The sequence below is a fragment of the Dendrobates tinctorius genome, unplaced genomic scaffold (genome assembly GCF_039654945.1).
Source record: "Dendrobates tinctorius isolate UK_male_01 unplaced genomic scaffold, ASM3965494v1 ptg000104l, whole genome shotgun sequence".
NCBI classification, from domain to species: domain Eukaryota; kingdom Metazoa; phylum Chordata; class Amphibia; order Anura; family Dendrobatidae; genus Dendrobates; species Dendrobates tinctorius.
In genome coordinates this window covers 19,638,986-19,662,154 of record NW_027361772.1, presented here as the reverse complement: position 1 = coordinate 19,662,154, position 23,169 = coordinate 19,638,986, and the positions used below count along the sequence as shown (strand labels likewise).

General features: G+C 42.3%; 1 protein-coding gene across 1 annotated transcript; it reads right to left on the bottom strand.

Moving 5' to 3' along the window:
- Nucleotides 1-1,676: 1,676 nt before the first annotated feature.
- LOC141100411 (tumor necrosis factor receptor superfamily member 10A-like) lies at nt 1,677-22,780 on the bottom strand. Its single transcript, XM_073588899.1, has 9 exons — nt 22,626-22,780; nt 14,160-14,259; nt 9,961-10,092; nt 8,770-8,884; nt 7,892-7,977; nt 6,368-6,457; nt 5,388-5,407; nt 3,925-4,039; nt 1,677-2,371 (listed from the first exon to the last, which is right to left on the bottom strand). Exons 1-9 carry the CDS (start codon nt 22,692-22,694, stop codon nt 2,088-2,090), a joined length of 1,011 nt encoding a protein of 336 aa, XP_073445000.1. The 5' UTR covers nt 22,695-22,780; the 3' UTR covers nt 1,677-2,087.
- Nucleotides 22,781-23,169: the final 389 nt, after the last annotated feature.

Sequence of the window (23,169 nt, the reverse complement as noted above, 5' to 3'; positions counted from 1 at the left end):
AGAGGAGTCAGCGCCACACCCTACTGAGTAATCGGAATGAGACCTCTCAAGTAATCAAGACGTGGAAAATACCAGTTTACAACCCCTTTCCATTTGCCCTTATAAGGGCTCAGTCTGCGTGTGATCCAACAAAACATCCGATCGCACTCGGACCAATCTTATTCTATGGGGCCGTGCACATTTCTGATTTATTTTTTCTTGGATCGAATCTGTCCAAGGAAAAAAAAAAAATATCACAAAAATTTGCATACGGTTTTCGGATCACACTTAGCCATGCAAGTCAATGAGTCCGTGGCTAAAATCAGACCAAACTTAGATGACATCTGAGTGCAGTCCGATTTTCATTGACTGACGTAATGAAGACTTTTTTTTCCCATCTTCTCCTCTTCTGAGAAAATCAGAGCACACTCCGATCACAGTCTGATCAAAATGTAATCAGCATAATCTGACCCATTTTCTCTTATGAGAGAAAATACATCCATGTGACCCTAGCCTTATCGACGTCCCCTTAGCTCTATCATCCATATAGAAGAGTCACTGCAAAGAGTTACTACCCACTCCGTGAGAGTGACTACAAAGAGGATCTCTCTAGAGGGCCCATTACTTGTCTTCTTAGCTTATGTTCACATGGAAGTCCTGGTCATCTTCTCCAAAATGAGTGTGGCATGGTCAGAAGAGGATGTGGCTAAGCCGCCGCTTTGTCAACCCGCCAAAAATTGTCATTGGAGTTAGCTTTTAAAAAGATCTCATAAAATAAAATAAAGCTTATAGGGGTTGTCTGGCCTTGTGAATCCTTACAATGCACAGTGCATGCCATCAGAATTCTCAAGGGCCGGGACAGCGCGGTCATGTGATTTGCATACTTCCAGCCACATTCCCTCTTAAGAAAGCGGCCTGAGACGCCGCGAAACGCGCGTCGGGGGTGCTACAGCCCGGTTCCCCTTCTCCTCCTTGCCCCGGTAAGTGCCTCTGAGGTCTCCTTTCCCCATTTTTTTGCTGCACATTGTGGCAGCTTCTTTCACCACACTGACGCCCTTTACTTTTGCTAATTTCATGATGTCCATATCCAGGTCACTGCGCTTGGGCGTTTTTCTTATTCTATATTGGGGTCTTATGATTCCTTCGGGGACATGGTCTGGGGCTGTGCTTTCCATCTGCATGGAGGTTTAGGGCACTTTGGGTGGATATTGTCTGTTTTTGTCCTCATCAGCACATTGTTATATATGTCTATTGTAGTACTTTACTCTAATAAAATTTGATATCTTTTTACTGCATGCTCTGAGTTTTCTCCTTTTTTCAATTGATTTTTTGAGCTCATGCACACTGGCGTCGGTGGTTGGGTGTTCCCCTTCCCCATTACGCCATATGATGTTCAAGGGGTTTTTGGCTTCGTATATTATACAGCCTTGCTCAATAGACTTGCATTGAGCAAGGCCTCGCATGTCTAGTTGGCATGTGACAGCATGTATGCAAAGCGCATACTTGAGGTCAAGAGCCCCCCATCTGCACGTATATTGCCATTTTTTGTCCCTTACACTTTACAGCATGTTGAAAAATGTTGATATTTTTGGTTATACAGTCAGTTTCTTGGTCAGTTGTGCAGTGGACGGTGAGTTTAAGTTACACTAATACATTCCCACAGATCAATAACAAATTATATAGCTCATAAACTTGGGTTTTGATGAATGGTTTATTTATTTATTTTTTTGTGTAGTTTTTAGTTTTTATTTATTTTTTAATGACTTTAGCAGTTTTTTTTTTTTTTTTACAAAAATAAAATAAATAAGATTTGACTCTAAAGCCCCTATACACATTAGACTAACATCAGCCCAACCGCCTGATTTTAGCACGTGCTGATGACAGTCTAATGTGTGTGAGGGCCCTAGAGATAAGGATCGATTTGGAACTCCCGATCCTTTTGTTCTCCATGAGATAATTTGCCACCAGAGATGTCAGACAGGTGCTATCTCATAGAGAACATATGAGCGCTCAGCCAGCCGGCGGAGTGCTCCTTTGTATGGTAGAGATCGGCAGGATAGCTGCTAGCTGAATGATCGACCAACAACTACCTAAAGTGTATGGTCTTTTTAGGTCGACCTCTCGAACCGTCCATCCTCAATCAGTTTGGCAGTTATGTCTTGCGCCACTTTCCTCAATTTAATGGAGTCCAGTTTCCTCAACCCAATGTTCACGTCAAACTTGTTATCCTGGTGCAGGTGTGACAGCATGGCGTAACGCTGGTTTTCTGTGCCTCTGTTGTCGTCTTTTATGTTTTCAATGTCATTACTAGAAAGTCCCAGTTCTCGAACAAATCTATCAAATTTATTTGCGGGAACCAGATCCACAAAAGTTTGTAAAACGCTGTTAATGGCTGTAAAGATAAAAAGAAAACGTGTTGTGAGATGGCGGCTTTAATCACACACTGATATCAGCACAATGGTTTGCATACATAGTTTTACCAGAGCAAGTCTGTGCATTAGAGGGACTTCACATGAACATTAGCCACAATGGTCAGTCCCTATCTTTTACATTGAAGCATCTAATGAGCGTGTCCAAAGGTCATTATGAAGGAAGGGGAACTGTGACATTCCCTATTGGTGGATCCTGTGTTGCGTAGAAAGAGTCTCTTAGGATTGTCCTAAAATAAAACCTTTCGATTCTGGACCTGTCTCGCAGATGGCCTTTACTTGTTGCGATTCTTGGGTTTGGTAAGCAAATTTTTTCGCACGTCAGATCAGTTTTTGGGCAGATGAGACAAATTTCAAAAATATATACACAGTAGACTAATGTTGGCCAAGCCTGCTGATATTGGTGGGTTTGGCAGACGGTCTAATGTGTATGGGGGCACCTGACGGCTGATGGTCAGGTGAGACGTCAATTGCACATGTCCTATTTTGGACTGCCAATCGCACTGTTCTCTATCAGATTAGCCGCCGTCTGACTTGTCAGTTGTGTATGGGAGAGTTGGCTGAGATAGCTATTGGCTGAACGATCGGCAACCATCCAATGTCTATGGCCAGCTTTACTGCCAGGGACTCCTGCCCAGAGTACAGTACATCTATGTAAGTCCCACTAGTGAGAAATCCTACTCACCGGTGGAGCCTTTTGACCTGAGATTATAAAATCGGACCCCCACTAACCTCTTAAAGGGATTTTCCAGTTTAGGAAACTAGTTTTTGTGCACCCTATAATGGATCTTTAAATTAATAGAAGGTGGTCTTCTATTCCAGACCCTCATTTCTTGACCAGAGCGGAGAACATAACAAAGAGCTTCTCTCACTCTCGAGGACCTGTCCTGTCCTGACTTACCCAGACAAGGTATTAAATTGAATGGACACTGCGTAATGCGTAGTTTCCCCTCTGGTGGCGCTACAGGGTAATCAAGCACTTACTGCCTGTGTTTTCCACAGATTACAGATGATCACTGGGGTTCCAATAGGGTACAGTGATCAGCCTGTAGTCAAGAAACCAAGCTAAAATGTACGGATTGTCCTTTTAAGGTAAAACTGCTGGATTGTTTGTAGGGATTGTCTTTTCAAGGTAAAACTGCTGGATTATTTGTAGGGACTGTAATTTCTAATTAACACTGTTGGATTGTTTGCAAGGATTGTCCTTTCAATGTAAAACTGCTGGATTGTTTGCAGGGATTGTCCTTTCAAGGTTAAACTGCTGGATTGTTTGTAGGGATTGTCCTTTCAAGGTAAAACTGCTGATTTGTTTGTAGGGATTGTCCTTTCAAGGTAGAACTGCTGGATTGGATGTTTCAGGTTAGATCTGCCCTTCCAGTTGCAATTAAAGACTGTGATTAGGGCCTAATAGTACATATACACATTTGTAGGACTGGATTAAACTAAAACTATAGGAGAGATTTGAAATTTAGGAAGAAGGTTTGATATGCAAGCACAGTTTTCATTTTCAGCCTACCTTCATTTCTTTCATTTTCTATGATGGTTTCCTTCAGGCGAAGCGTCGGTGATAGGAAAGGTGTCTCTGTGTCCTCAGTTGAAGCCTCATCACATTTTAAAGACACAGTTAATATCTGCCAGTTAAATATAGTTTTCATGTCTCAGTCAGTGTACACAAACATGTCGGAGCTTATACAGTATCTACGTGCTGGAAATAAATGCTGTATATGATCAACTAAAATAAGCAATATATGGCTTATAAAGTAAGAAGAGAGAGGACAGGACGGGGTAAGACATACAGCACATTAAGGCTATGTGCGCACTTTCCGGAATTCCATTCCGCGGGAAATATGCGAGAAAACCGCATTTTAATTCCCGCCTATTTCCCGCAGAAAAACTAGCGATTTGCAAGCGTAATTAGCTTGCGGAATGCTAGCGTTTTCCAAGCGATCTGTAGCATCGCTTGGAGAACCGATTGACAGGTTGGTCACACTCGTCAAACATAGTGTTTGACGAGTGTGACCAACTTTTTACTATTGAGACTGCCTATGCAGCATCAGTAGTAAGAAGATCTAATGTTAAAAATATTTAAAAAAATTAAAAATCGTGTTTTTCTCACCTTCCGGCGTCCCGCGCAGCCTTCCCGATCATCACGATGCTCCCGGCAGGTTCCGTTCCCAGCGATGCCTTGCGACAATGACCTTCGATGACGTCGTGGTCTTGCGAGACCGCTACGGTGTCGCGAGACCGCGACGTCATCAAAGGTGATTGTCGCAATGCATCGCTGGGAACGGGAGCTGCCGGGAGCATTGCTGAAGCCTGGGGACGCTGCGGGGGGACGCCGGAAGGTGAGAATATGACGATTTTTTAATTTTAATTCTATTTTACAGGGATATGGTGCCCAGAGCCTGGAGGAAAATCGCCTTTCCTCCGGACTGTGGGTACCATACGCAAATGTTCTGCTTACTTTTCGCACGGTGGGCATGCGGAAAGTAAGCAGAACAATCCATTCCTATGTGTGCGGATTTTCGAGATTTTCCCGCGATTCCGCAAAATTAATGAGCATGCTGCGTATTTTTCCGCAGCATTAGCACAGCATTGCGGAATCCCATAGGATTGCATGGGATGCTTTTTTTTGCGTTTTTGTGGCAAAATCGCGCGTTTAAAAACGCCTTGAAAATGCAAAACAAAATGCTACGTGTGAACGCAGCCTTAAGGGAGATTTATAAACCAAAATTAGAAACTGCAGAAAAAAATCTGGAGAGCATAATTAGTGACAAAATGTATTATAACTTTTGTTTAGCATTGATTTGCTTTCTTGGAATTTTTTGAGTAAAAGGGATAAGAGAAGATGCTGAACGTGCTGGTTTATCTGCCTAGTTTGTCCTATGTAAATGCAAAGAACACTATTTGTATAAAAACATGTGGCAGAAGAATACATGATGCATGTAGCAGCAGCAGCAGCGAGGCATTTGCACTTACCTTTGGGATCCATCTTGATCCTGAAATTTTTTTTTTAAAAAAAGTCAAAATTAGTTGGTATTTATGTACAAATGACACAAAATATAATATAATATTGATGTTTCGTGAAGTTCCGGTACAGTTTAATGTACACAGATTTCACTTTCTAATGTAGGCGTGGGAGTGGGGTGGCTTATTTCTGCTGTGTCACGATGGCTATAGGTAGACAGGGGTAATTGTTGGTGGGGGGACTGATCATGGGTATGACCCCCACAATTTACGGAGAAATTTTTTTTGGTAGGACGAAATTTGCAGCTCTTATGAGGTACTGCCATTAGAAGCAGGTTGGAAAGTTTAGCCACGTGCGGTCCAGTGTGATATTCCTGAGCCAAAGAGTAAAAATGGTGGAAAATAAAGAGTATTGGCATTATTTGTACGGCTGACCTTCGGATTTCCAATTACCTCCTACTTTGTGAACCACGGAGCATAATACGCGGACCTGTTTGGGGTCTCCTGATCAAATTCTGACAGCATCATAAACATAATATGAGGCTGTTGAGTGCAGGATCGGATTCCCGAGGTCAGACCGTGCATTGTGGTCCTTACATGGGTCGTGTTTCCCGAATTTCTGAAATTGACCTAATATTGTAATATATGTTTGTTAATAAAATGGCTGCTGTGTCCAATTTAATTAAATTTAAGTTTCAAATCTTTTATTCAGGAATGAGTCAGAGATGGTAAAGGGGATCCTATGTTGGTTGGTGAGGGATGGGATGGAGGGTTGAAGGAACCTAATCTAATGGATTGAAGTGCCGAATTCTATTTTATAGGTACATATTATGCTCTATTTAGTCCAGGACACATCTGCAACCTGTCGAACTATGACTCCATGACTGGCAGGCAATGCCGAGGATTGTAGTTTATTAACAGCAGGAATGCTGCAGGCTGTAGTCCAATGGATTACACTATTTCATACCACAGAGGTTTGAAAGTACACTTACCTTCAATGGACTTCCTAATCCAGAAGAACCAGACACCGCCACCAGCCAACAAGAGGAAGAGAATTACCAATGAAGGCACCAGGATGGCGACTGAAAAAGAATATCAAAATTCGATATCACGTATGTCAGGTGGAAAACGAACTGGAGCTATAAGCCTTCACCTATATGTAGCTGCTGATTTAAGCTGCTGATACTGTGCAACCTCCTGCTAGGGGAGGGAGAGGAGGAGCTGCCTCGTTCATAGTCTGGACACAGAGCTATTCATATAGAGTAAAAGTGGCACGGATATAAGGGTTTGGCTACATGCGGAGGAATGGCTCAATGTAGTTCAGCTACTGGTTGATGCTTTAGATGCTGTGAGAGTTCCTGCTCTGAGAGGGAGAGAGGGAGCTGCCTCGTTCATAGTCTGGATACAGAGCTATTCATATAGACTAAAAGTGGCACGGATATAAGGGTTTGGCTACATGCGGAGGAATAGCTCAATGTAGTGCAGCTACTGGTTGGTGCTTTGGATGCTGTGAGAGTTCCTGCTCCGAGAGGGAGAGAGGGAGCTGCCTCATTCATAGACTGGACACAGAGCCTTTCATATAGACTAAAAGTGGCACGGATATAAGGGTTTGGCTACATGCGGAGGAATGGCTCAATGTAGTTCAGCTACTGGTTGGTGCTTTAGATGCTGTGAGAGTTCCTGCTCCGAGAGGGAGAGAGGGAGCTGCCTCGTTCATAGTCTGGACACAGAGCTATTCATATAGACTAAAAGTGGCACGGATATAAGGGTTTGGCTACATGCGGAGGAATAGCTCAATGTAGTGCAGCTACTGGTTGGTGCTTTGGATGCTGTGAGAGTTCCTGCTCCGAGAGGGAGAGAGGGAGCTGCCTCATTCATAGACTGGACACAGAGCCTTTCATATAGACTAAAAATGGCATGGATATAAGGGTTTGGCTCTATGCGGAGGAATGGCTCAATGTAGTGAAGCCACTGGTTGGTGCTTTAGATGCTGTGAGAGTTCCTGCTCCGAGAGGGAGAGAGGGAGCTGCCTCGTTCATAGTCTGGACACAGAGCCTTTCATATAGACTATAAGTGGCATGGATATAAGGGTTTGGCTCTATGCGGAGGAATGGCTCAATGTAGTTCAGCTACTGGTTGATGCTTTAGATGCTGTGAGAGTTCCTGCTCCGAGAGGGAGAGAGGGAGCTGCCTCGTTCATAGTCTGGACACAGAGCCTTTCATATAGACTAAAAATGGCATGGATATAAGGGTTTGGCTCTATGCGGAGGAATGGCTCAATGTAGTGAAGCCACTGGTTGGTGCTTTAGATGCTGTGAGAGTTCCTGCTCCGAGAGGGAGAGAGGGAGCCTCATTCATAGTCTGGACAGAGTTACATCCAAATACGTCTGGGTCTTGTTTTATATCTTTTGTTGCGGAGACAATTTTGTAGTTACAGCTCGTTGTACACATTTTTATTGAACTTCAGCAAGAGGAAGACAAATATCATTACTAGAAGACAATAAGGAGGAGCTTACTTAGATTGCTGCCGGATTCTGGAGGTGCACATTGTATGTCCGTTGTGGAATTACAGGGTGCCTGTTTCACCTCATTTGGTGGACAACTGAAGGACAAAGAAAACACTAGATCAGGATGAGCACATACCTATTATAAGTTCATAGTTCAGCTTGAAAACAATTTGAATATATTTTACTGTAGATTACAGTCATCCAAATCCACCATTACCCAATTACTGTGGGATCACTGATGGTCACATGGTATGTGGGGGCTCCCAACTTTCTTGTGATGGCAGATGTTTGGAACTATGAAATATCAGAGAGGAATCATATGCCATAAGATGGAGTATTCATGCTCCTTAGGCACCATTCAGACGTCTGCTTTTCGCCTACGAATGCTATCCATGTTTATCACCGGTAGCACTCATACCTGTGATAGTGTATGGGACCATGCACATGTCCTTGATTTTTCAGATTGAGCAGTCTTCGGAAAACCAGGGAGAAATGTTTGATTTTGATCTGAGGGTCGAATCAAAATTGGCAATGTAAGTCTGTGGGTCTATGAAAAAAAAAAAAAAATCGGGCTGCACATGGATGACATAACATCTGAGTGCAGACATATGAGATGGTGGAAAGTTTTTTTTCTTCACGTATGAGAAAAACAGGACCCTCGGACCATATTCTGAGCAAAATAATCTGTCCGTTTTTCTTGTATGTGAGAAAAACAGACGTCTGAATGAGGCCTTATCTTTGGAAATTAGACAAGTGTCTCCCAAAAAGGGAGTGATAATGTCACGAGTGTCACCTAGCATTCTACTATAAAGCTAAATATCCACCAATATTCTCTTTGTGTTTAGTGCATGCGGATAAGCGGCCCACGTGCCATGCTGAGCCCTCACCTGGTTGTGCATTTTTGGCAGATCTCACAGGAATCATCAGGAGGGCAGAAAGTTCCTTCCTTGCACTGGCACACGGTGTTCTTTGTGATCGTGCATGGAGACTCCTCGCTTTGATCTGTAAGTGACAACAGTGATTAGGAATGACCAGAAGGAGGCTGGCTGGCATTGTTAAGAGTGCGGGGTGTGTTCGGGAGGGGTGCAAACAAGCCACTCTTTCTTGACCACGGTTAGGACAGCAATGTTAATCTTTAGCCTTGGTCAAGGAAAGCCTCGCTTAAACTAGATCTTCTTCGCTTATCATCGTAAACAATAGAAACAAGTATGTCATTATTATTAATGTTGGATATATGCATAGAATCGTACTGTTCTTCATAACTGTTTGTCACTCTGACAATGCACTTTTACATTATCTCAGTAGTTAGTCTGGAAAATCCCTTGCTTCCTGCATACGCTTCCTACCAGAAAGTTCTAGCAAGTGAATATGGCTTAGTTAATGAATACGCCACAGCTCAGTGATTTTCTTGTTGGTACAGTATGTCCTTGAACAAAGAGCCTATGTCCTGCACATCTCCGAGAAGGTGGACTGCTGAAATCCCCACAAGAGAGCTGCCCTTAAAAAGGACCAGTAATTTTCTAAAAGTATTGAGTTCTTTTAAAAATTCCTGAGCTCCCCTGATTCTGCAGATCTTTTCTGTTTTGCACTACGTCACTCCATTACAGAGATATTCACATTTGTTGCTTTTGTAGCACGCTATGTGAAATCTCTGATTACAAACTAACTGGTCCTTTCTTCAATCTTCTTTGGGAGGCATGTGCTTTCACTCCTCTCTCCCAGAAGTAATGTGATTGGAAGCGGCTGGGAGGGAGGGTTGAAAACACATGCAGCCAGAGAAGACTGAAGAAAGGCCCAGTTGTTCTGCAAAGCAGAGATTTCACATAGTGCACTCCAGATTCAACAAATGTGAATATTTCTGCAATGGGGTAACACAGCACAAAACGGAAAAGAGCAACAGATTCAGGGGAGCTCAGGGGTTTTTAAAAGGTAGTTAATTCATAGATGAAGAAGAGGTTCACATGTTTAGCATGCTACCCCACTTCATTAAAAGACGAGGACTCATTGACCTCACCACAAAAAAAGAGAAAATATATATCTCTACATATCAAAGGAACTACTGGAGAGAAGTAGCTCACCTGCACGGCACACTTTACAAGGAAGGCAGGACGTAAGACCAGTCAGGTGCTCGCTGAATGTATGTCCAGGATAACAAGGTGCACAAATACCCAGAGAGTCCGGGCTGGTACAGTGAGTCAATACATAAAAACCTACAAAAGAAACAAAAGATTATAAGAGTTATTAACCCTATCAAATTGGATATTTTGGTACTCATCGATATAAACAAGTTCACTAATGCAAAATGTCATGTCCTAGTAATTTTCCCTTATTTTCTATTATATTTTGTCTCATTTTCCAAATAATAAGAGCTCAGTCATATCCACCTCTCTTCCTCCTCACAGTCCTGTGTATGACTGAAAGATAACTGACTGCAGCAGGAGCCTCTCCCCTCAACTCTATTGCAAAGCCCCAACCTTGGGCCTCTTCCTTCGTGATCTTGAACAAGCGCTCTGTATAGAGTAATAGGAAGCACTGTCAGTGCCTCCTTCTCTGGACCCAGTGATCATGTGATCACTGGGTGCAGGGAGGAAGTAGGAGGTGTTGGCTCCTCGGAGACCCAGTCAGCTTTGCTATACAGCCAGAAGGGTGAGTTTTTGTAACTGGGGCTAATCTACCAGCCTCAGTTACAAAGGAAATCAGATGAAAAAAAAAGTAGTTCAATGTTGAAATGTTATTTAAAAAAAATAACTAAAAAGCAGAAAATAAAAACCAGCCGCTGCCAATCCACATAGTTGTTACTTGTCCCACCCAAAGTAAAATGTATCTGATAATATAGATATTTGTTACAGAAGTGGGAGCAAAATTTTAAATGTATTTTAGTGGTCCTAAAAAATGTGAGCAATGGACACGTATTTCCTTTATTTTACCACTGATATCAACAAAAATATAAAAAAGAGAATATAAAATAAACATAAAAATTAGGCCCCAAGAAAACAAGATGCTGAAATTATATCAATAGCCGAATGACAAAAATGTTTACAGCTCTTTAAACCGAAGTTGCGAAAAAAAAATAAACAAAATTGTGCCTGGTCAGGAAGGAAGGTAATTGGCCTGGTCCTGAACTGGTTAATGCATTGAGACGGATACAGAAGGATGTTGTAAAGTTAAAGGCTTTATCCTAAGGGAAATGTTCTTAGAACTGGAATGTGATAACAGGAAACTATGTGATCAATGTGGCTCCTTGCCTCCCTGAAAACCTTTCCAACGTCACCGCTCTGCTGTACAGAGCCGCACCCTGGTAGAGTGGCGTGATGTGTTCTCGCATAACACTTGTTGCCATACCAACTGAAAATGAATGACTTGGGTTCTGATTTAGAACCAATCGTCTTAAGGCGGCCGGTCCTAGCTGATAGTTCTTCACCTTCATTCTAGTGACTGGTGGGGTTCTCGCATCCACACCCACCCACCCAAATATCATTGTCAGATGTCCAAATTATATAACAGACAGAGACTAAATTCTAAAACTTTGCCTGCCAGAAGCCACCACCAAGGGGAGCTTAGACTTAGATTAGTACAGCTTTGTTGCCCCTCTATTTGCCCGTATCTCAGATGGCAGTACCATATGTAGCGTCCTGATGGCTGCCCATGGATAAATCAATGTACCCATCCTGATTATCACGTAATTTCCCCAGGATTTGTCACATAACGGCATGATATGACTTGGGGACATGTTGCAATGTTGAGTTGCCGCGAGGCATCTTGATGATGCCATCATACCAGATTGCCAGAAGGAGAACCAAGAAGATGCCCAAAATAGGCCAGTATTATTCCTTCAAAAGCTACACAGACCCATATTGTGGTACACAGAGCTCTCCATGGCTCTGGTTTACAGACCCTAAAGCCAACCCTACTGAATAGATATCTGTCAGTTGAATGACAGCTACCTCCCCGGATTACCCCATACACAGGAACGATCGGCCAAGTGCTCCTGACTTCTCCATGATCTGGCACTTGGTTACCTGTGTGCAGATCAAATGTTGAAATTCCAACAACCGGATCCTTCTCTTCCGACACATGAAGTCAGTGCCCCCCCCCCATGCACATTAGATGTTTGTCCAACTTTCATCTAAGGTGTATGGGGCCTAAAGGTGGCACACAACAACTACCAGTTTGGTCTATGAGATCTGTATCTGCCCCTGTGCGTCTCGGCAGAAATGCTACTCTAGTCGGGGACTGGAGAAACACTTCTGTCGTAAGAACCTCTGCCATTTTTGCTGAATTTGATAAGTGGGCATAGCCACGCTCAATCCGGCAATGGTTTCTCCAGTCTTCAGCTCCTCGCATTTTGGTGGCGCTGCTTCCAACTGACATGAAAATGCCAAAAGTCTCAAAACGTTTGCGACTTTTATAGTGTTTTATGACAGTTTTCTGGAGAAAACCCCTTAATGAATCGCCCCCAGAATGTGTATCCCTCATATATTCTATATTTAGCAGGTTTTGCAGCAGAAACTCTTTTCATTAGATCCTACTCCAAAAACCGGATGAACTAGATCAGGAAATTCCCGTCCTTCCAGTCTATAGTCCAAATTCCCCTGATAAAGAGGCAGTGTCCTCACAGATCACAAGGCACTGGGGAGGGGTGAGTGCGAAATATGGCATTTCACCAGCTAATCCTGGGGTCTTCCAGGTGATCTCAGTGCGGATAGATCCTATAGGGGCTCCAGTTATTCATATGCTAAGGGAAGGCAATGCGTCAAGACAAGAAAGTTCCCCTGCCGTTCTAGCTCTGAATAGACTTCCATACTTTTCTTTAAGGGCTTCTACGGAATTAGAAAAAACTTGCCTACTTTCTTCTGTAAACAGCGCCCCACCCGTCTCTTAGGTTGCGTCAGGTATTGCAGCTCTTCTGTAACATCACTCACAACCTATAGACAGGGGCATATCTGTAGGGGATGCAGAGGTAGCAGCTGCCTGCCGAGGAGTAAAAAGTGGGGGCAGGGAGTTTACGATAGATCTTGCACAGAAACCCAAAAGCTTCACGTTAAAGGTAGTCTGTTAGCACAAAGTGACTGTTCAAACCAAGCACGGCTGTTTGGTGCACCCTTGGCATTCCCAATCAGTTCAGTGCCAGTTTTGCAGTCATCTCTGCCCCCCTTTTCTTTGACTGACAGCTTTGGTTTTACAAAGATGGGCAGAGATAGATATTAATGAAGTAGGGAGGAAGGTGCACCGATCTGTTTGGCCACACCAAAGGTGCACCGAGCGCTTGCGTTTGGTTTGAACAGTCATTTTGTGCTGACAGACTTCGGTTCAACCTTTTTTCTCCCATATTAAAAAAAATGGAGGCTGCCTCCATCTAATTTCGTACTACGGAGATGTTCTCTCCTAGAGGCACCACTTGGCAGCCTATGGGGTACTTTGGGGGTGCAGCGACTCGGTAGCAGCTCTATTGAGTCCACAAGGCCAAAATCTACAACCGTTTTCGCAGTGATCTTATATTTGTGGCTTATTTTAATTCACTTTGCAGGTAATTGTAACACTAATGACCAAAACATCCGGGGTTTTCCAGGCTTCTTGGAAATAGAACAAAAAATAAATCCAGCCGTTAGTATTTCACCATTCATGCACTTCTCCTTTCTTTGGCTCTGCTTGCTGCAATCTTAGTCCCGTGTACCTGCAGGTCCACGCAAGATGTTGCATTCATAATGCACTAGTGTCGCATGACCACCTGTTATATCCAGGAGGGCAGGCAGCGGCAGAAGACTCATTTTCATTATTAATTTACTTTATTTATAAATTTTTTTACCCTTTCCCTAGACCACCAGGATTCATAAAAAATGCCATTCTCCGACCAGGGGACTGACATTACCAATATTTACTGCTCCAGACCACCAGGTATACAATCTGTACCAATTTAGTGCCCTAGAACACTGGGGATCCTAAAATAAACCTGTAAATGCTAACATTACCAGTTTTACTGCTCCAGCCCACCAGGTATACTATCCTAAACCCTTTACCGCCATAGACCACCATGGATGCTAAAATGAAACCCCCCCCCAACCCTAGAATAGTGTGAGTCCGAACATTAACCCCTCCATTGCCAACAACCCTACAAGGGTTTCTGACATTAATCTAAATGACTCAAGACCACCAGGGATATTGACATTAACATCCTTGCTGGCCTAGACCTGGATGCTTTATAATACAATTCTCCTGGATTTTATAAGTTACAACATTATATTTGGCATTATATATTTTAAACAGAAGTTGAAATTACCTGGAGAACATCTCAGACACCGAATGTTTCCATTCATGTAGTACATTTCATCAGGATCAAAGTCAGTTCTTCCAGATATGGGGAATGTGTAGGCCAGACCCTGCAGGAGAGACGTATCAGCGTTAGGTTTTCACATTCAGCATATATTGAATTAGAAACTAACTTATTACATATTGGAGTATATGTTATTATAGGATAAAAACCTGTATTTCCCCTTTATCTATTAATAAGTTTCTGCTAATGTTCTGAAATCTCCTCAGTTACCCACCAAAAAAATGAATCAGAGCTGTGAGAGGGAGGAGGGAGCTGCACTGATGTGACATCGCGTCAGGCAGAATCTGTCCACTAGCAGAAGGAAAGCTATGCATTGCCTGTAGTATTTATAGTACATCAGTATGTAAGCTGGTAACACTCATGACTATTTATTCCCACACACTGGTAGTACTGTCTGATTTAACTAGTATGCCTAGCTTAAAGGGCTTTGCCCAGCATTAAACATCCTATATTCACAGGACCTTTGGTACTCCCGGCAATCCTGAGAATGGCCCTCTGCAGAGCCATTTGCTGAATGGAGTGGAGGAGCTCATTCTCGATCTTCGCTCCATTAATTGTCTACGGGACTGCTATTTCCGACAGTCCCATAGACAGTGAATGGAGCCAAGTACAAGAATGCACGGTATTGAGCAGTTGAATCCCCAGCTATCCTATAGAGAGTGGATTACTTAGAAAAACCTTTTAAGCCAAGGATCAATGACAATAAACAATTATTTTTTATATTCCTGGTTAGGGCTCGTGCAGATAACTGTGTTATGCAATCCGGCAAAACACTGGATGAAACGTGGAGCAATGTTATTCTATGAGGCCTTGCACATGTCTGATTTTTTCTTCTAGCCAATTCAATGAAAAACAAAATAAATGGCTGCATGACAGGGTCATCTATCTGGCTAATCGGTACTCGGGCGCATCTGCTCTTCGCCAGTCCTTACATTGGCTGCCCATTCATTATAGGATCCAATTCAAAGTACTTGTTCTCACCCACAAAGCTCTCCACAGTGCAGCACCCCCCTACATCTCCTCCCTCATTTCTGTCTATCGGCCTAACCGACCGCTGCGCTCTGCAAATGACTTTCGACTAACCTCTGCACTAATCCACACCTCCCACTCCAAGACTTCTCCCGCGCTGCTCCTATCCTCTGGAATGCTCTACCCTAAGAAATTAGGGCTATCCACAATTTGCATAGTTTCAGGCGCTCCTTCAAAACACATTTGTTCAGAGTGGCCTATCACGTTCACTAATCAAAGTCATTCTATGTCTAAGTGTGCGTGTGTAGCCCACTCACTATCTCCCTCTATCCTTCAATCCCTCAAGATGGCTGGACCATCATTGTAAATACACACCTGTACTTTGTAACTCCCCCACCTCATTGTAGATTGTAAGCTATCACGAGCAGGGTAGTCTTATTTTGCTTTAGTTATTGTACTGTTAACATTGCTACTTATGACTTGTGTTTTGGAACTGTTAAACTGTAAAGCACTGTGGAATATGTTGGCGCTATATAAATAAAGATTATTATTATGTCCAAGATTGAGCAGATATCTGCATCTCAGTCTGCCATGCAAGTCAATGAGTCTGTGGAAAACATTGAACCGTACTCGTATGGCATCTGAGTGCAGTTCTATTTCCGCTGACTGATAGAATGGAGAAGATGGAGACTTTTTTTCCTTCTTTTCCTCATCGGATCACACTGTGATCACACTCTGATCCAACTCTGATCAAAGTCTGATCAGAATGTGATTAGCATAATGGACCATATTCTCTCGGATTACCCTATTCTTACAGAGATATAGCAAGAAAGTCCCTGACTGTTCATAATATTCCAAAACTAGAGATGATCAAAAAGATTTGTAGGACCCTGGTCTGGTCTCCACTTGGATACTCTGTGGTGGCCAAACCAAGACAGTGTGAACCCCCCTCGACAGGCATTCAAATGCCGGCATCCTGGCTGTATTGTAATCACTAGGCTTCTGCAACATCATGGTGCGAAATACATCATGATATCAAGACGTTCCGGGGGGCTGTAATCACAGGGGGCACCTAGGTTGTCAGCAATAGAGTGCCAACCAAAGGCAATCGCAATCCCTTGGTCGGGCTGGCATGGAGTGCCAAAGTGGTCACCAGACTAGGGCGAATATTTTTGCTCACCTCTAATTAAAACCCTTTTTCTACAGTTTCTCTCTTCTTAAAGCCGTATCTGACTGTGTATTTTTTCCATTGTGCGAAAAACAAATACCAGGGAGAAGACACGCTTGTTACGTAATCGAGACCAGAAGTCGTAAAACTGCATTCCTAAGCTTTGCGCCTGGGAAGTAAAAGTTCACAGCTGAACAAATGTATTGCCCTCCTTTACTAAGTGTAACGGGGTCTACCAAGCTGGGGTACCTCTTTCACTACCACCCCGTGTTTTCGGAGCTCCGCTCTGCGTTGGCTGGAGTCTGAATGAATGACGCTGGCTGGAATTCCTTGGTTACATGGGCGCATATAAAAGATCACTGCTTCTCCATGTATTTCCAGTCTGACAACACTTTACTCACAGGACACAGAATATATCACACAGATACAGAGGGCAGGCCAATAGAAAAGCGGCAGGCCTGACATGCATTACAAAAGCAGCAGGTGGCCGGAGCCTGCGGATGTTTACTGTGGGAATTACAAAGGTGGGGGGAGGGCGGACAAAAGGAGAATATCGTGTCCCCTCTGCCCAGGGGCGCAGCCTGTGAGCTGATGCATTAGGGACATGCATCTCACATAGAACCTATTATATATACATATAACTGCACAATATATTCTGGGTGCTGAGTGGTTCTGTAACACGTAGCACTAAGTTATCTAGAAATGTACTTAAAGGGGTTCTCGAGTAAAAAATAAACCTGGACAGTAAAGCAGCCTAGAGAAAGAAACAAAGAAGTCACACTTGGAGACCAGAAGTGGTGGCATCATGACCACCAATGAACTGACAGCTGAGGCCACCGATTGGCTGAAGGACCGGTTGTCTCGTGGTTGGGATGCCATGCTTTCTGCCGTGGCGAGGCTACCAGAGAGGCGGCACTGAAGCAGGGAACAGATTCCTGGGGTATGTCCTTCAGGCTATGTTCACACATTCAGTATTTGGTCAGTATTTTACCTCAGTATGTGTAAGCCATAACCAGGAGAGGAAACAATCAGAGGGAAAGTATAATAGAAACACGTCACCACTTCTGTATTTATCACCCACTCCTGGTTTTGGCTTACAGATACTGAGGTAAAATACTGAGGTAAAATACTGACCGTGTGAATGTGGCCTCCATCTTTCTTCAGGCTGGGTCATGGCTTAGCCTTTACAATGAGCAGTCATCCAGCCCCCTTCACACACAGTGCGAATAGAGGAAAGGCTGTTCTTCGGCGCTCTAAAGTGGACGGGCTATGAAAGCCTACCTACATCATGTTGGCGTCACAGGTTTCCGTCTGTCACACGGGACTCAGGAGGAAGGCATTAACCTTATCGTCCATATTTTCACCTATTAACTGATCGTTATCATTTGTTGCCTGTAATCACTGAAGGCGTATGATCTGTATGTTTGAGGAAAAAGCTGGGATAACCTAATGTTACCTCCTATCACCAGCCATACGGAAACAAATAAAAGCAAAAGAAATGAGAAAAATTTTAAGAAAAATTTGCACAAACACAATATAAATGTTCCTTGCAGAGGATGTCACCAGGAATTCAGCTATCTATAACAATGACAACTGCTGCTTATCGCATGGGAATATTTCACTGTCTGCCATCCTCATGGAAAAAAGGGGTTTTATCACCAGGCCGTGATGGGAAGGAGGTTAACATATACATCTTGCCTAAACTCGAGGAGATAAAAGCAAAAAAAAAAAAAAAAAGGAAAATTAAAAATCTTCGTACCTACTCCTAGGAGAAATTAAAAAATCAAGTTGTGCCGGCATATTGGGATAGGTGGTAAGTTAATGATTGCTGGTGGATGCCTTGCTCTCCCAAGGACAGGGGCTTTAGATCCCGTGATCACGTCTGGTTGGAGTAGAGATGTGCATTCTCGACCACCCCTCAATACAGTGTCTATGGGACTGACTTCTGTTCTCAGTGATCAGCAAATTACCCCCTATCCTATGAGTATGGGGTAACGTTCATTTATGGGAAAATCCCTTTAAAAAGACTCTATCTTCTCTGCAGCCATATTGGTCTTACATTGAAGATCACCATTACAAAACCCGATCTAAGATTATCTAATAATCCTTGAGTTTATAACCTGATTTACGGAGGCTGGTTATGTAATGAATTTTGCAATTGTGCTTGATTTGAAGGGTGAGTCATGATCCAACGAAAATCAGGTTCCACATTAAATAAGGCCGAGAGGTTACCATCAACAGGAAAATGCAGGGTATACAAAACTCCTGTCACCCCTGCATTTTTTTATTATCGCTACCTACTAATTAAATTACCTAAAATCCTGAATATATTTAATGACAACCTGGCGTACAAACTTTTCAGCACCTCTTTCTAGTTTGCGGTCACATTATCAATGGTCCCAATCTAGGGACACTTTAGTCCCATTCCCAATTGTGGCCAGGACTTCACCAATCCAGACCAGAAAGGCCCATTTGTGTAAGTCCCATTTCTGTTTGGCGTTGAATACTGAAATTTACTGGGACAGTTTAAAAAATAATTGGAAAAGCCATACTCCAGGTATGTACAAAGGAGGCACATGTATCGGGCATGTTTCAGAAGTTTGATATCAAAGTGCGTACTAAAGAATGACGCAGCTTATTTTTCTCCTTCTAGAGCAAGGAAGGAGAGATTCCAGTATGTTGTAATATATAACTCCAAAAGAATGAAGCTGGTACACAGCCAACTTACACCATCACCAACTTACACCATCGCCCCTTCCTACCCCTGAAAAAAAAAAAAAAAATTTGAGATATGTCTATTGTTTATCTGATTTGTAGACCAAAGTGACAATAAAATGGGTAGCACCGTGATACATCGTTGTTGCATGCCGGTGCTGCCATTTTTCTTTTTACAGTTTGAAGTTCTGAATATTTTTTTTTTTTTTGCATTTGAGAAAAACAAACTGATGGGAAAACGGACCAAAAATGGATGAAAATTGCATCAAAAATGAATATCTAAAAATAATACAAATAAAAAAAATTTGAATAAGGCCTCAGATATTTACAAGAATTGCCCAGCAATCATGCCAATTGTAATGTTACATAATTTTTGGTGCATGATGCACGGCTAATAAGAAATCTAATAAATTACAATAATAACCGGGAGTCGGCCACATGCGTACTGCCCTGGGAGTGGTGAGATGGTGCCGCCACATACTAAATATAAACTGCGCATTTTCTGGGAATCCTGGAGCGGTGCCATATGGACGCACTAAATATTCACCCTGAAATCCCGTATAATTAGTGGGCGCACAATGCAACCTTACTAATTATAAACTAATGGACATTCTGTATCATCCCGGAGCATTGCAGATGAGTTCTCCTACTGCAAAAATCATGGAGAGCTAATTCGCATATTATTTCCCAGAGAGCATTGCCCGTTAGGCTGCCTATACCAGCTGGATATCGGTGAAAAAAAAAACAAAAACAGAAGACTCTGAGATCTTAATGAGATCACTAATTATCAGGCAGTTTTTTGCCGGTTGAGAACACACTAATCGGTCGGCGCCGGTTTACAGCCTCAGTCATTCTGCATGGAGATCATTACTATGATTGTGTCCCCGTACAGCAGGACAGGTGTCGGCAGCATATCCTCGTGTAGTGGCGGAGAAGTGCTCCTGGTAATGATGATTCAATGGCCGGTAGGAAAGATCTAATCAGCCGCCCGATAACTGTTTGCTCATTCATCGGCGGCATGCCAAGGATCGTGAAGTCTCGTTTGCAGATTACTTCCCATTGTAAGTCTTCACTATTGACATATCAAGTGTCCATATTGTATGGGGCTTAGGCTGGTTTCACTCTAGCGTTTTTTTGTGCCGCATGCGCATACATGCGCATGTGCCCCTATGTTTAACATGGGTGTGCATTATCCAGCGTTTGCATGCGTTTTTGTGAGCATGCGTTTTTTTGCAGTGTGTGCCTATGCGCACCGGATGCACCCTGTTGCATTTTTTGTGCGCCCAACCTGTGTAAAAAAAACGCATGCGCACAAATGCAAATGGAATGCGCAAAAAACACACATTACAGTCTATGGGAACGCTGGCGTGCGCATGTCCATGTGCATAAAATAAGCAAACGCATGCAAAACGCTTGATGCGTTTTTTGTATGCGTTTGGACTGCGCATGCAGCGCAGCGCAAAAAAACACTAGTGTGAAAGTAGCCTTACTGCAAACCAATCATACGGGACATAGCTGATACCTTAATATAGCGCATGACTTCTCATGAATAATGCATGAAGGCACCTGAAAATGAAAAATCTCCAACAAGCCCCCAACTATTATGGGTCTTCAAAGAGGTATTGTCAAGTTTTCCAATAGCTGGAGATCCACCCTCTTGGACCCCCGTTGATCTCTAGAACCGGGACTCTTGAGAGTCCTGTGTGAATGGAGTGGAGGTCAATCAAGAGTCCTGATGTTCCATTCATTCTTATGGGTGCACCGAAGACGACCCGAGCGCAGTGTTCAGCAACCTCCGGGGGCCCCATTAAGACGAAATGTAGCGGCAGTACACATGATCAACCTCTGCTCAATTCATAAGGGATCATTTAGAACGGTAGTTATCGGGATCAGTGGGGATCCCAGCAGTTAGACCCTCATCAATTGGGACGTTATTCCCTATTCAATGGATAGGGGTAACGTCCAAAATTGGGAATATGCCTTTAATAGTGTTGGACTTATATGGACCAAAGGGACCTTATAGGCCCCCTCGGGCTCCAGATCCTGTGTGTGACTTCAACCCATGAACCTACTATAGCTATGTGCACAACATAGATATGTATCACAGTCATGCGCATCAGCCCTCCGTGTATGATCACCACCAATTTATCTCCTGTCTACAGACAGAAAGCAAAAACAATCCCCCCTTATACCATATACTTACATATACCTTATACCACCTATTTTCATGGTTTAAGACGCTGCCTTTTTCTATCAATAATTAATGAGGCAAATGATAAAACTATTACGTCATAATTTTATGAAAAAAATATATTGAAATAAAAATCTAAAATAAAAAAAAAAATGTAAAAAATTATTTGTATTAATTTTTTTAAATTTGTGCTTTTGACTTATGGTAGGATCACCACCTTTTTTTTCTCTTATTTATATAGTGTGTACAACAATAATTAACCATTGTAGCATAAATTAGCAATTAAAATAAAAGCACATTTTTACTTCTATTTATATAATGTAGAAGGCAATAATCAATAATTGTAGCCTAAATTACCATACAATTACCATAAATATACTTTTTTTTCTGATCCGTGGCTAACCAGCTGGATCAGTTTTGGTTCTGTGTAATGTAGGGAGAATATTATATATATATATATTATTGAATACATTTTGAAATCAATGGATTAGGTTTCTTACCGTTCTATATTACCTGAAAATTAATACCGTAATTATATTTTATGGACTCTAATACGCACTTGCTAAAAAGTCACTGCAAAAAGAGGAAAAAAAATTAAAAAAACGCATATATCCTCGACAGCCTATGAACAAGATACCCTGGACTTTTTAGTCCAAATGGGAAAAAAAATTCAGGTTTCACCATTGGTTGTTGGTAAATACTCACATAAAGTACTAATAGATTTTTTTTATCAGTTTTTTTTCTTGTTTCAGTGTTTTTATCTGTTTTGCTATCAATATTTTTTCACATATAAATCAGATACAAACACAGATCCAAGATGTGAATATTATAGAAATGTGGATCCATGTCCCGGATTGACTTCTGTACTGGGAGAATGCAAAACCAAGTTATAATGAATTTAAAAAAAAATATAAAAAAAAAATATATATATTATATATATATAATAATAATAATAATAATAAATTTTATTTTTATAGCGCCGACATATTCCGCAGCACTTTACATTTCAGTCCTGTGTGAATGGAGTGGAGGTCAATCAAGAGTCCTGATGTTCCATTCATTCTTATGGGTGCACCGAAGACGACCCGAGCGCAGTGTTCAGCAACCTCCGGGGGCCCCATTAAGACGAAATGTAGCGGCAGTGCACATGATCAACCTCTGCTCAATTCATAAGGGATCATTTAGAACGGTAGTTATCGGGATCAGTGGGGATCCCAGCAGTTAGACCCTCATCAATTGGGACGTTATGTATATATAATATACATATATATATAAAATATACATATATAGAATATATAAATATTATATATATATATATATATATATTCTCACCGGGAAAGTCAAAGTTTAAAAGTATGTAAACTCTTACCAAAAGGAAGGATAAGGCCAGGGCCATTGCCAGAAATTGCAATTTGGTTTTCGCCCCTTGAGGGGCCATGAGCAGATAATTCAAAGAATTTAGAGTCCAGGAGTAAGGAATTTAGAAGTTGAGTTGAGGTGAAGTTGACTCGTTGCGTGTCTTAGCATTACAGATCTACTCAGGCAAAAGTGCACGAATTTATAGATATTGGCGGCCCCGCCTTCTATGACATTCAGAAAAACATCCAGAATCTCATCCAAAATGTAAGAGCTCCCACTAGGGGAAGTAGGTGGAATTACAATAACTTTAAAAAAGACTAGTGACCGAAATATTCTCCATATATTACCAGCATTTCACCCAAGAACTAAACCTTTGTCATGCTCCTGGGTTGTGTACAATTGTGGTGTCAGTGTGTGCTTAGCACTCAGTGATATGATGTGTAATTAGGACATTGTTCACACTGCTTTGATTGGCACACCATAACAAAATGTTTTAGTTTGGGGGGGGTCTAGTTTTAGGTCTGTATATGTTGAAGGGTTTGGTTTGTGCAAAA

What these genes read in the sequence shown, in the direction of transcription:
- LOC141100411 (XM_073588899.1), bottom strand. Translation starts at nt 22,694, where the DNA reads ATGGCCCCTCAAGGGGCGAAAACCAAATTGCAATTTCTGGCAATGGCC. An exon ending in GTGTCTGAGATGTTCTCCAG is followed by an intron (nt 10,093 to 14,159) that starts GTAATTTCAACT and finishes TTTCTTTTGTAG; the next exon opens with GTTTTTATGTATTGACTCAC. An exon ending in TTGTAAAGTGTGCCGTGCAG is followed by an intron (nt 8,885 to 9,960) that starts GTGAGCTACTTC and finishes TGTCACTTACAG; the next exon opens with ATCAAAGCGAGGAGTCTCCA.